Source organism: Dipodomys spectabilis, unplaced genomic scaffold (genome assembly GCF_019054845.1).
Source record: "Dipodomys spectabilis isolate Male_0828 unplaced genomic scaffold, ASM1905484v1 ptg000062l, whole genome shotgun sequence".
In the NCBI taxonomy this organism is placed as follows: domain Eukaryota; kingdom Metazoa; phylum Chordata; class Mammalia; order Rodentia; family Heteromyidae; genus Dipodomys; species Dipodomys spectabilis.
In genome coordinates, this window is record NW_024870739.1 from 229,473 (window position 1) to 242,861 (window position 13,389).

At 47.2% G+C, this 13,389-nt stretch overlaps 2 protein-coding genes across 3 annotated transcripts; one reads left to right on the forward strand and one right to left on the reverse strand.

The window, feature by feature from the left end:
• Psmb6 (proteasome 20S subunit beta 6) lies at positions 1-2,760 on the forward strand. 2 transcript variants are annotated; one of them, XM_042680610.1, is made up of 6 exons: positions 1-143; positions 502-569; positions 1,525-1,656; positions 1,761-1,890; positions 2,069-2,213; positions 2,534-2,760. In XM_042680610.1, the coding sequence occupies exons 1-6, from the start codon at positions 42-44 to the stop codon at positions 2,674-2,676; spliced, it is 720 nt and encodes a 239-aa protein (XP_042536544.1). In that variant the 5' UTR covers positions 1-41; the 3' UTR covers positions 2,677-2,760. The 2 variants fall into 2 exon arrangements, with proteins under 2 accessions (XP_042536544.1, XP_042536545.1); XM_042680611.1 differs by having other exon boundaries at positions 9-143; positions 2,069-2,217; positions 2,509-2,669.
• A 3,934-nt stretch (positions 2,761-6,694) lies between these two features.
• On the reverse strand, positions 6,695-7,668 carry LOC122108581 (uncharacterized protein C17orf114). Its single transcript, XM_042680570.1, has 2 exons — positions 7,596-7,668; positions 6,695-6,896 (listed from the first exon to the last, which is right to left on the reverse strand). Exons 1-2 carry the CDS (start codon positions 7,666-7,668, stop codon positions 6,730-6,732), a joined length of 240 nt encoding a protein of 79 aa, XP_042536504.1. The 3' UTR covers positions 6,695-6,729.
• Between the last annotated feature and the right edge of the window lie 5,721 nt (positions 7,669-13,389).

Below are 13,389 nucleotides of genomic sequence, written 5' to 3' on the forward strand. Positions count from 1 at the left end.
GCTTTACGACAGTTGCTTTGTGGTAGCGCTGGAGGAGGAAGATGGCGGCTACCTTAGTAACTGCAGCGGGAATGGGACCTTCCCCGGCCTGGGGGCCCGAGGCCCTTGCTCCTGATTGGGAAAACCGGGAAGTGACCACAGGGGTGAGAAAAGAAAGAATCAGGGTTCAGGAGATGTGAACCCAGCCGAGCTCGGGGGAAGGGGGAAGCCTGGGTGGGGTTGCGCGGGGCGGATGGGGGAGGGGAGGCAGACCCTGCGGCGCGGGAGGCTGCGGGAGACGACTTCTCGGGATGCTGGAGGGGGCCAGTACTTCATTTCGTAGAACTTCATTCTGCCTGCATCCTGAAAGCGACCGAATGTGAGAGCTGACATTCTGATCTTCTGCAGGTGTTGACCCCCCTTGAGTGTTGCACAGATTTGGTAGTCTGGAAACCGGGTGAGGGACGGTTGAAGTTGGGGTGTGAAAAAGCCTAGACTCACCCTTCCCTTCCTTTTTCCTAGACCACGATCATGGCTGTGCAGTTTGACGGGGGCGTGGTTCTGGGGGCTGATTCCCGAACAACCACTGGGTAAGCCGTGCTCAGGACAGATTGGTGAACACCCATCTTTCTTAACCTGCCCTGTCTGCCAGCTCTTTTTTTTTTCCTGCCGTACTAGAGATCAAACTCAGGGCTTTGCACATGCTAGGCAAGTGTTGTGTCACCGAGTCATCTCCTCAACCCTTCCTGCCCATCCTTGCCCTTCACAGACTGTGGAAAAAGAAGTTTCAAATCCCCCTGAAGATAAGGATTTATCCCTGAAACGACTACTTCCAGTTTCCCTCATCCTTTGGTGAAATATTTGTAAAAATCTGATCTCCATCCAGTTTTGAGTGAGAATCACTAGGTAATAACTTGATTTTTTTTTTTTTTTGAAAGGAGGATGATTTGGGGTTCTAACTCAGAACCTTGACTTTGCTAGGCAAAAGTCATTGCCACTTAAGCTAGTCTCTGATAATGCTTTTAGATAATTTCTCCCCCCAAGTACTGGCCAGCACTGTCCTTTAGCTTTTTCACTCAAGACTGATGCTCTACCACATCTAGCTTCTTTTTTATTTGAGTCCGGTCGTGGGTCCTGAACTCTGGGCCTGGGCACTGTCCCTCAGCTCTTCAGCTCAAGGCTAGCGCTCTACCACTTGAGCCACAGCATCACTCCTGGCTTTTTTCTTTTTGCTTATGTGGTGCTGAGGAATTGAACCCAGGGCTTCAGGCATTCAAGGCAAGCGCTCTACCACTGAGCCACCTTCCCAGCCCCCACATCTAGCTTTTTGATAGTTAGAAATAAGAGTCTCACAGACTTTCCTACCCCAGGCTGGCTTTGAAACTGTGATCCTCAGATCTCAGTCTTCTGAATAGCTGTCAAAACTGGCTTGAGTCATCAGCACCTAGCCTTGAATTTCTGTCCTTGAGCCCTGAAGGAGTGGATGGGATGGATGGAAGTAGAAGGAAGATGAGGTCCTTTCCTCACTATTCTGCCATCCTGTAGGTCCTACATCGCCAACCGAGTGACTGACAAGCTGACCCCCATTCATGACCGAATTTTCTGCTGTCGCTCAGGCTCAGCAGCTGATACCCAAGCAGTAGCAGATGCCGTCACTTACCAGCTTGGTTTCCACAGGTGCTTGTGGGCAGGGGAGGAGCAAGTAGCCAAAGGGATCTGGGACTTAAGACATTGTCTTAGGTTCTGACACTTAACTTTCTCGGTGTCCTCTCCTTCCCCAGCATTGAGCTTAATGAGCCTCCACTGGTTCACACAGCAGCTAGTCTCTTTAAGGAGATGTGTTACCGATACCGTGAAGACCTGATGGCAGGAATAATCATCGCAGGCTGGGACCCTCAAGAGAAAGGGCAGGTCAGACCCTCCCTCTGCCAGAGCACTGGAGTCATATCTGTGATCACCCTATCCTAGCCATTTTTTATTTCTCTTTTTTGTCTCTACCTCATTTTTTAACTCTCCCTAAAGCAGCCTAAAATGGACACCTGTATTGGGAGAAAGTAAATTTGGTGACTTTTCTCCCTTCATCTGGCAGGTATACTCCGTTCCTATGGGAGGTATGATGGTAAGGCAGTCCTTTGCCATTGGAGGCTCTGGGAGCTCATATATCTATGGCTATGTGGATGCTACCTACCGGGAAGGCATGACCAAGGATGAATGTCTGCAGTTCACTGCCAATGGTGAGTATTTGGACTTCTGGGCCTATGACCTTCCTACTCTCCTACCCAAACCTTTTTTTTTTTTTTTTTAATGTGCTGTTCAAGGCTAGTTCTCTACTACTTGAGACACAGCTTTGCTAACAGTTTTTTGATGGTTAGTTGAAGATAAGAGGCTCAAGGACTTTTCCTGCCCCAACTGGCTTCAAACCATAGTCTTCAGACCTCAGCCTCCTGAGTAGCTAGGATTACAGGTGTGAGCCACCAGCACTGGGCCCTTTCTTTATTCCTTATGGCATTCCCAGCAACTAACTCTAAGCCCAACTTTCTCCTTATATCCACAGCTCTCGCTTTGGCCATGGAACGGGATGGCTCCAGTGGAGGTGTAATTCGCCTGGCAGCTATTGAAAAATCAGGAGTAGAGCGACAGGTCCTTTTGGGAGACAAAATACCTAAATTCACTATTGCCACTTTACCGCCCTCCTGAATTCTGAGATTCTAGAATACAATAAGAGACAACCCTCCACCCCCATACTAATACCAAATTTAATAAACAGTTTGTCAAACAGAATCTTTGGACTTTGGGGTTCTTTTCTTGACTTCAAGCCTGAACTTGTCTAGGCAACTCCTGTTTGTGCACTGAGCTTTCAGGAAGTTGGGAGAGAGATAAAGTGAGCTTATGAGTGCTTCATTACTACTAGAAGGCCTTTGAGTGTGTGGTTTATAAGTGTTTTTTCAGACCACCTGGATAAAGCCACTTAAGCCACCAGAATTGGTAGATGTAGGAGCTACCAACTACTCCTTTCCTGTTCAAGTTTGGGGTAGAAATCTAAATTTTTATATGGGGGAATCATCTTCCCTACTTTGCCTCCTGCTAGTCATCAGTGTTAAAACGCATAAGAACTCTCTGACTTTAACCCTTCCATCTTTATCCCCTCTCATCTCATCCTAATGCCAGTATGCAGCAGTGTGACATCTTGGCTTTGGGGAAAGAAGTGGGCCTTGTCTGCAAGTGGAATTTAAAATGGATGTTGGGTGACAGTGGTCAGACGTGGGAAGAGCTTTTGGCCGGCTCTGGAAGTCACCATTTCCATAAGAGGCTGAGAATGGACTCTGGCCCTTCCATAGCTCTCCCTACTTAAGCCAAGGACTAAAAGAGCTTAGTGGCTCTTGTTAACAGTGATACATTCCCAGTCTATTAATAAACCTCCTTTTCTCCCCACCTATGGGTCTGAGGTTCATAGAAACTACATTTGAAATACTCCCCTGAGAGGTTCAGTGAACAGGAGAGAAGATTTCTACAAAACTGATCTGAACTAAAAAGCCAAGAAGTGATAGAGGAGAGAGAATTCCTAAGGAGATAATGAGGTTTTTGATTCAGTGAAGAATAGAGGAACCTCTGAACCTAAACATGTGTACCTCAAAGTTAAGTAACATGCAGTACTTTTTTTTTTTTGGCACAGCCCTGGGACTTGAACTGGGCCTGGGTGCCCCTGAGCTCTTCTGCTCAAGGCTACTGCTCTACTACTTACGCCATAGCTCCACTCTGGCTTTTTGGTGGTTACTTGAAGTTAAGAGTTTCACAGACTTAGCTGCCCAGGCTGGCTTTGGACTGTGATTCTTAGACCTTAGCCTCTTGAGTAGTAAGAATTACAGGTGTGAGCCACTGGTGTCTGACAGTACTTTTTTTTTTTTTTGTCGGTTGTGGGGCCTGAACTCTGGACCTGGGCGCTATCCACCAGCAGTTCAGCTATAGACCAGTGCTCTACCACTTGAGCCTCAGCCCCGCTTCAAGCTTTTTCTGCTTATGTGGTGCTGAGGAATTGAACCGTGAGCCTCATGCATGCAAGACAAGCACTCTACCACTGAGCCACCTTCCCAGCCCCTGACAGTACTTTTAGATTTTTGTAGCAGAGCCTGTTCTTACAGACCTTCCTGTCTTACCATCACCTTTTTTTTTTTTTTTTGGTTATGGGGCTTGAGTTCTAGGCCTGGGTGTGCTGTCCCTCAGCTCTTCAGCTCAAGGTTAGTGCTCTACCACTTGAGCCACAGCGCCACTTCTGACTTTATCTGCTTATGTGGTGCCGAGGAATTGAACCCAGGGCCTCATGCATATGAGGCAAGCACTCTACCACTGAGCCACCTTCCCAGCCCTCTTACCATCATCTTTGATTCTTTTTTCTTCTCCCTTGCACGACAGGTTCAACCTAGTAGTTATGTTCTAAAAATGTGTTCAAAGGGGGCTAGAAAGTTGGCTCAGTGGTAGAGTGCTTGCCTCGCATGCATGAGCCCCTGGATTTGATTCCTCAGCACCACATAAGCAGAAAATAATCTGGAAGTGGTGCTGTGGCTCAAGTGGTAGAGTACTAGCCTTGAGCTGAAGAGCTGAGGGACAGCGCCCAGGCCCAGAGTTCAGGCCCCATGACTGACCAAAAAAAAAAAAAATGTTCAAAGTAAATAATAGAATTAATCTCCCTCTAACCATGTCCACACTACTGTTCTGAACCATACTTAGCCTTGTACAATCCTTTTCCTGTACAGCAACCAAAGGATCTTTGTAACGGAGACTGTGTTGCTTCCTTGCTTAATGTCTTCCCATTCCTTACCATGATCTGGAAGGCCCAGCAAGTCCCCTCACATTGACACTCAAAAGCCACTGGCTTTTTTCTGTTTCCTTCTATGGGATTTTGCATTTGTACTTATAACACTTGGCTATTTTCTCTGCCTGGGCCTATTCTTTCATAATCCCTACCCCTCTCAGGTTCTAGGAATGTGACCCAGGGCCTCACACATGCTAGGCAAGCACTCTACTGCTAGTACAATGCCACCCTTACACATTCTTTTTATAATAAACTGTATTTTTTATTTATTTTTTTTTTGGGGGGGGGTCCAGTCGTAGGGCCTGAACTCTGGGCCTGGGCGCTGTCCCTCAGCTCTTCAGCTCAAGGCTAGCGCTCTACCACTTGAGCCACAATGCCACTTGTAGCTTTTTTCTTTTTGCTTATGTGGTGCTGAGGAATCGAACCCAGGGCCTCAGGCATGCAAGGCAAGCGCTCTACCACTGAGCCACCTTCCAAGCCCCAATAAACTTTATTTTTTAGAGTAGAGTAGAAAGCCCAGAGAGCCCACACCCCCATGCACAGACTCCCTCACTGTCTATACTCTTCCATCAAAGTAGTACATTTGTTGCTATCAGTGACTCACATTGATACATCACTCCTTGGTTTTCCTTTAGCTACTCATCATTCAAGTCTCAGATCAGATGTCATCTCATCAGAAAGGCCTTTCCTAACCTCCTGAAACTGGAGAAATCCCACTCTTTCTGCCCCACTGATATTACCTGTTTAATTTCTTCATAACAGCATCTGTTACTATCATCACTCTTATTTACTTGCTTATTGTCTGCCTTCCCCTAATAGAAAGTCAGCTTAGAAGAAACAATTTTTGGGCTGGGAAGATGGCTCAGTAGTAGAGCGCTTGCCTTGCATGCATGAGGCTCTGGGTTCAATTCCTCAGCACCACATAAGCAAAAAGAAAAAAGCCGGAAGTGGCACCGTGGCTCAAGTGGTAGAGCGCTAGCCTTGAGCTGAAGAGCTGAGGGCAGTGCCCAGGCCCAGAGTTCAGGCCCACAACCGGACCCAAAAATTTAAAAAAAAAAAAAAAAGAAGAAGAAGAAACAATTTTTATCTGGGTGCCAGTGACTCAATACCTGGAATCCTATAATCCTAACTATATAGACAGCTGAGATCTGAGAATGACAGTTCAAAGTCAGCCTAGGCAGGAAAAGTCCATGAGATCCTTATTACCAGCAAAAATCCAGAAGTGGAGGTGTCACTCAAGTAGTTGAATGTCAGCTTTGAGTAGAAAAAGCCAAGTGAGCACGTAAGGCCCTGAGTTCAAGCCCCAGTACTAGCACCAAAAAATAAATAATCAGCCAGGTGCTGGTGGTTCATGCCTGTAATCCTAGTCACTCAGAAGGCTGAGATCTGAGGATCACAGTTCAAAGCCAGCCCAGACAGAAAAGTCCCAGGAAAGTCCGTGAGACTCTTATCTCCAATTAACCACTAGAAAACCAGAAATGATACCTTGGCTCAAAGTGGTAGAGCACTAGCCTTGAGCTGATGAGCTCAGGGACAGCACCCAGACCCAGAGTTCAATACCCATGACCAAAAATAAGTCTTTTTTTTCTTCCTGGCCCATTGGAGTCAGGGAATAGGCACTAGATACTGTGTAGATATGCTGCTTCTTAATCCCATCTACTGTATTGCCCAGACCCCAACCCTGCAGATACTGTTACCACACTCAACTTGCTCAAGGGAAGTTTGCTTGATTTCAGCAAATTTACTTTCCTGCTAGCCCCGCCTGGGATCAGTGTTTTGTTCACCATTCACTGCCCCACTCCCAACACACACATATACAAACACTTGGCAACTCAGGACAAATTTAATGAGGCCATTTCACATTTGGAGGAGCCCAACTCTAGGACCGGAAGGAAGGTTGCCAATTCTTCCTGGAAGTTCAGTCCTCCTGAGAGTCCCCTTCAAATGGTGGAGTCATTGGCTGAGGCCACATCATGGAGCTGGTGGCGAAAGGAGAGTCGGGCTTTCCTACTGAAGTAGGCACCAGTGCCCTGGGAAGACAGCCCTCCTTCAATCACAATGGGAACAATAGCTGGGCTGGGATCTGGAGGAGCAGTGGGATCCAGGCCTAAAAGGGGGATTGAAGGAAGAAAAGAGGGGTTCAATGTTTAACTCCCCTCCACCTTTATCCACAGTTGAGAAGGAAAGAAGCTAGAGAAGATGCCTGGGTTTTTTTTTTGTTTGTTTCTGTTTTGGGGTACTGGTCCTGAGGCTTGAACTCTGGGCCTGGGTGCTGTCCTTGAGCTTTTTTTGCTCAAGGCTAGCACTCTACCACTTGGGCTATAGCTCCACTTATAGCTTGTTGTGGTTAATTGAAGATAAGATTCTATGGACTTTTTTTTTTTTTTTGCCCAGGCTCGCTTTGAACCATGATCCTTAGAACTCAGCCTCCTGAGTAGCTAGGATTACAGGCCTGAGCCACCAGCACCTAACTATGCCTGGAGTTTTGAAGAGGTGCGGAGTGCTGGTGGTAGAAGCAGGGTTGTGAAGAAGAGATATTGAGAGAGAATTGCCTTCATGGAGATGCAGCCAGAGCAATTACAAAGTCTCCCTGCTCTCCCCAAGTCTCTTTTGCTCCAAAGGGCCCCCGTACTTCAGATAGTGCTCTGCCATTTCCATCTTGCAATGCTTAAAGCTTTATCACCCTGCACGGTGAAGAATCCCCCTCCCACCAGGGATCCTCTTCTGCTCGCTGATTTGAAGGTTGGTGTCTCTCCTACTCAGCTGCCTGCCTGCCAGCCCCCTTTATCCTCATCTACCTCCATACCTGCTCCTCTTTCAGTCCTCCGCTGTCTCCGGCACCCACACCATGGGAAACACCAAGCGCCCTTCAGACCCATCTCAACAATGGAGGGATAGGGGTTGCTGGGAATGGCCAGGATGGCCCCTGGGGCAGGCGTGGTTTCTAAGCCCCCCCACCGTGGGCAAAACTACCACTTAGCCTCAGACCGACTAGTCATTATAGGCGCCAAGGGATAGAAGGGGGGAGAAGAGGGAGGAGGAAAAGGATGGGGGGAATACCCCCATTCAAACACTTACTTTTGTGCCCCCTTAATTTTAGGGTCCTCTCATACTTATGGAAAAGCTGGTGGATGTTGGCAGGGGTAACATGGCAAAGACAGACACAGGGGGCTATGGCAGAGTGAAAATTCAGTAGACAAATACTTGGTGCCCTGCTAGATTGCGATGTGTGTGTGTGTGTGTGTGCTGGGGTTTGACCCCCAGCCTTTCTTGGTGTGCTATAGGTCAAACACAGAGCCACCTGCATGCTAGGCAAAGGCTCTGGTTCCTCATTAATCTTCTTCCTCCTCCTCTTTTTTCCCCTTATACTTTAGAATGAGAATTTGGGGTCCCAAGATGTAATTGTTTTTCTTTTTGATACAAGGTTAGAACTTGAACTCAGTACTTGATTCTAACTGCTTTTTTTTTTTTTTTTGGTCAGTTGTGGGGCTTGAACTCTGGGCCTGGGCGCTGTCCCTGAGCTCTTCAGCTCAAGGCTAGCGCTCTACCACTTGAGCCACAGCGCCACTCCCAGCTTTTTCCTTTTATATGGTGCTGAGGAATCTAACCCATGCATGGAACTCATGCATACCAAACAAGCACTCTACCACTGAGCCTCCTTCTCAGCCCAGTACTTGATTCTTTTTTTTTTTGTCAGTCATGGGGCTAGGGCGCTGTCTCTGTGCTCTTCAGGTCAAGGCAAGCAGCTACAGCACCACTTCTGGTTTTCTAGTAGTTTATTGAAGCTAAGAGTCTCACGGCCTTTCCTGCCCGGGCTGGCTTTGAATGGTGATCCTTAGACCTCAGCCTCCTGAGTAGCTAGAATTACAGGGGTGAGCCACCAACGCCTGGCCCAGTACTTGATTCTTTTGCTCATTGGCTGGCATTCTACCAACTGAGCCATGCCTCCAACCCTCAAGATGCAAAAAAAAATGTTAATCTTTTTTTTTTTTTGGCAATACTGGAGTTTGAACTCAGGGCCTCATACTTGTTAGGCAGGAATTCTAACACTTAAGCCACATACTTTCCCCTCAGCCTCCCGCCTTTTTTTTTTTTTTTTTTTCTTTTTGGGTCCGGTCGTGGGGCCTGAACTCTGGGCCTGGGCGCTGTCCCTCAGCTCTTCAGCTCAAGGCCAGCACTCTACCACTTGAGCCACAGCGCCACTTCCGGCTTTTTTCTTTTTGCTTATGTGGTGCTGAGGAATCGAACCCAGGGCCTCATGCATGCAAGGCAAGCGCTCTACCACTGAGCCACCTTCCCAGCCCTTGCCTCCCTCCTTTTTATTTCCCAGATATGGGGCTTAAACTCAAGGCCTAGGCCTATCCCTGAGCTGTTTTGTACAAGCTATCTTTCTATCACTTAAGCCATAACTGCACTTCCAGGTTTTGGGGGATTCATTGAAGATCAGAAGAGTCTTAGGGACTTTCTTGCCTGGGCTGGCTTTGAACTGTGATCCTCAGATCTCAGCTTTCCTCTGAGTAGCCAGGATTACACACATGAGACACCAGTGCTTGGCCTCCACAGTCCCTTTTGTTTTAGGGTTTTTGTTTTTGTTTTTCTGACTGGATCTTTAGTTTTTTTCCCAGGGTTGGCTGTGAAGCACAAATTCTACTTAGAGCATCTCATATAGATGGGATTATAGATGAAACTACCATGCTTTGATTATTTGTAGAGATGGGGATCTCACTAACTTTTTGCCCAGGCTGACCTCAAACCTGAATGCAAGTGGCTCATGCCTGTAATCCTAATCGGTGGGTAGGGAGACTCCATCTCCAATTAACCAGCAACAAGCCAGCTGGAAGTACAGTTCAAGTAGTAGAGTACCAGTCACAGGCTAATAAGCCAAGCAGCTCAGAGCCCTGAGTTCAAACCCCAGTACCACAAAGGGGGAAAATTATAGACAGATAGATAGGCAGATAGACAGATAGATAGATAGAGTATTTATATACTGTCTCCAGTATATGAATACAGGCATAAGACATCATGCCCAGCCTCTATTTTTTTTTTTTGGGGGGGGGGGTCCGGTCGTTGGGCCTGAACTCTGGGCCTGGGCGCTGTCTCTCAGCTCTTCAGCTCAAGGCTAGCGTGCTCTACCACTTGAGCCACAGTGCCACTTCTGGCTTTTTTCATTTTGCTTATGTGGTGCTGAGGAATCGAACCCAGGGCCTCAGGCATGCAAGGCAAGCACTCTACCACTGAGCCATCTTCCCAGCCCTCTATTTTTTTTTTAAGAATGAGAAATTTTGCTGGGGAAATGGTCTGGTAGCCTTTTTTTTTTTTTTTTGTCGGTCGTGGGGCTTGAACTCTGGGCCTGGGCGCTGTCCCTCAGCTCTTCAGCTCAAGGCGAGCGCTCTACCACTTGTGCCACAGCGCCACTTCCGGTTTTCTAGTGGTTTATTGGAGATAGGAGTCTCACAGTCTTTCCTGCCCGGGCTGGCTTTGAACTGGGATTCTCAGATCTCAGCCTCCTGAGTAGCTAGGATTACAGGCGTGAGCCACCGGCACCCGCCTTCTGGTAGCCCTTTTTAAAATTCAATTCGGAATCTTCTGGCCATGACCTCCTGAGTCCTGGATTTCAGACATGTATGACCCTTTTTGTTTGTGTTTTGTTGTTTTACCATGTGAAGCTCACTGGGTTGCCCAAGCTGGCTTCAAACTTGAATTCAAGTGATCCTTTTGTGTGTGTGTGTGTGTGTGTGTGTGTGTGTGTGTGTGTGTGTGTGTGTGTGTGTGCAAGTACAGGGGCTTGAACTCAGGGCCTGGACTTTGGTCCTGAGGGCTTTTTTGTTTGTGTGTGTGTATGTGTCGTTGTGGGGCCTGAACTCTGGGCCTGGGCGCTGTCCCTCAACTCTTCAGCTCAAAGCTAGTGCTCTACTACTTGAGCCACAGTGCCACTTCGGGCTTTTTCTGCTTATGTAGTGTTGAGGAATCGAACCCAGGGCCTCATGCATGCATGGCAAGCACTCTACCACTCAGCCACCTTCCAGGCCCAGAGGGGTTTTTGTTTGCTTTGTTTTTTAGTTGTGGGGCTTGAACTCTCAGGGCCTGGGCCTCTTTGTGATCAAGACTAGCCCTCTGCCATGAGAGCCACAGCACCATTTCCTGTTTTTAGTTGTTAACTGGAGATAAGAGTACCTCCAGGGGGGCTGGGAAGGTGGCTCAGTGGTAGAGCGCTTGCCTTGCATGCCTGAGGCCCTGGGTTTGATTCCTCAGCACCACATACGCAAAAAGAAAAAAGCCGGAAGTGGCGCTGTGGCTCAAGTGGTAGAGCGCTAGCCTTGAGCTGAAGAGCTGAGGGACAGCGCCCAGGTCCAGAGTTCAGGCCCCACAACCGGACCCCCCCCAAAAAAAAGAGTACCTCCAGGGATTTTTCTGTCCAGCTTGCTTTGAACCAAGAACCTTAGATCTCAGCCTTTTGAGTAGCTAGAATTACAAGGGTGACTCACCAGCACCCAGTTTCAAATGATCCTCTTGATTGCTGTGACTACAAGTGTGTACGTGGGCCCAAACAGTCTTGTCTCTAGGTAGATGCTAGAGACTTTCACTTGTTACCTTATCTCAGTCATCTCAATCATAAAGTCCTATCCCTGAGGTACCCCCAGCCCTCAAAGGTCTTTTGAGGTGTTATTACCATCCTGATTTTACAGATGAGAAAAGGGAGACACTAAGAGATAAGGTAAGTACATTGCCCAAGGTCATATGGGCAGTTATCCAGGCCAGAAACCCTGCCCCTTAAACCCCACCCCAAGTCATTCTGACTCCAGACAAGGCTCTATTAAGGAGCACACTGAGCTTCCGAAGCACATTCCTGCTGGAAGCCTCAGGACCAGCACCATTGCCAAGGACCCAGAAATGTTCTGGAGTAAAGCTGTGCAGAAGCACTGATGAGTACACTGTACCATCACACATATGCAAACTTGATCATTTGGGGTTGTTGTTTCGTTTTTGCAGTACAGGGATTCAGGGCCTTATGTAGACTAGAGCTTTACTTATTTAATATTGTACATAGTTAACACTAGGTAAGGGCTCTACCATGGAGCTTCTGCCCCCAACCCCTGAATTAAAAGTAAAAATTACTGAAGCAAAAAATGTAAATGTAGGGGCTGGGAAGGTGGCTCAGTGGTAGAGCGCTTGCCTTGCATGCCTGAGGCCCTGGGTTCGATTCCTCAGCACCACATAAGCAAAAAGAAAAAAGCCGGAAGTGGCGCTGTGGCTCAAGTGGTAGAGCGCTAGCCTTGAGCTGAAGAGCTGAGGGACAGCGCCCAGGCCCAGAGTTCAGGCCCCACGACCGGACCCAAAAAAAAGAAAAAAAAAAAGTAAATGTAATTGATACTTTTATTATGTATCATATCAGTATCAAGGCTTGACCTCAGGGCCTTGCACTCTGACTTGGCTTTTTCCACTTAGGGCTGGCGCTCTACCACTCGAGCCACATCTCCAGTTCCAGCTTTTTACTGGTTAATTGGAGATAAGAGTCTCATAGTCTTTTTCTGCCTGGATTGGTTTTGAACTTTTATCCTCAGATCTCAGCCTCCCAAGTATCTAAGATTACAGATCAGAGCAGGTGCTCATCACTTACACTTGTAATTTCTAGCTATTCAGGAGGCTAAGATCTGGAGATCAAGGCTCAAAACAAGCCTAAGCAGGAAAGTTTGTGAGAGTCTTATCTCCAACTAACCACCAAGAAGCCGAAATGGAGCTGTGGCTCAGTAGTAAAACATTAGTCATGAGCCAAAAAAGCTCAGGGACAGCACTCAGATCTGAATTCAAGCCCCAGTACAGGACAAAAAGAACAAAACAAAACAAAACATTCCCATCATTCCAGTACATTTCTTTGAAGAGGTCCTAGGCAACTTCTGATCAGATTTCCATTACTATCTATTGGGTTTGCCTTTTTTCAGAGCTTTATTTACTTTAGGTCTTTTTCTTTTCTTTTCTTTTTTCTTTTTTTTTAATTGTGAAAATACTATACAGATAATGAGTACATTTCTTATCAAGCATTGTTGCCTCCTCCTTAGTTTCCCCTTCCCCTCCCTTCCCATCCTCCCCCCCACCCCCATCCCACTGTCAAATTTGTAAAGTTCATTTTCAACATAACGACTTGTACATCTCGTTCTTTAGGTCTTTTTCTTCTTCTTCTTCTTCTGGGGTTTGAACTCTGGGTTCTGTCCATGAGCTTCTTTTTGTTTGTTTGTTTTGTTGGTCGTAGGGCCTGGACTCTGGGCCTAGGCACTGTCCCTCAGCTCTTCAGCTCAAGGCTAGCACTCTACCACTTGAGCCACAGAGCCACTTCTGACTTTTTCTGCTTATGTGGTGCTGAATAATCAAACCCAGGGCCTCATGCATGCAAGGCAAGCACTCTACCCCTGAGCCACCTTCCCAACCCTTCCCTGAACTTCTTTTGCTCAAGGCTAGCATTCTATCGCTTGAACCACAGTGCCACTTCTGGTTTTTTCTGTTTATGTGGTACTGAGGAATGCTTGCATGTGAGGCAAGCACTCTACCATTAAGCCACATTTCCAGCCCTTTAGGTCATTTTTAAATTTAGAGAATATTAGTTT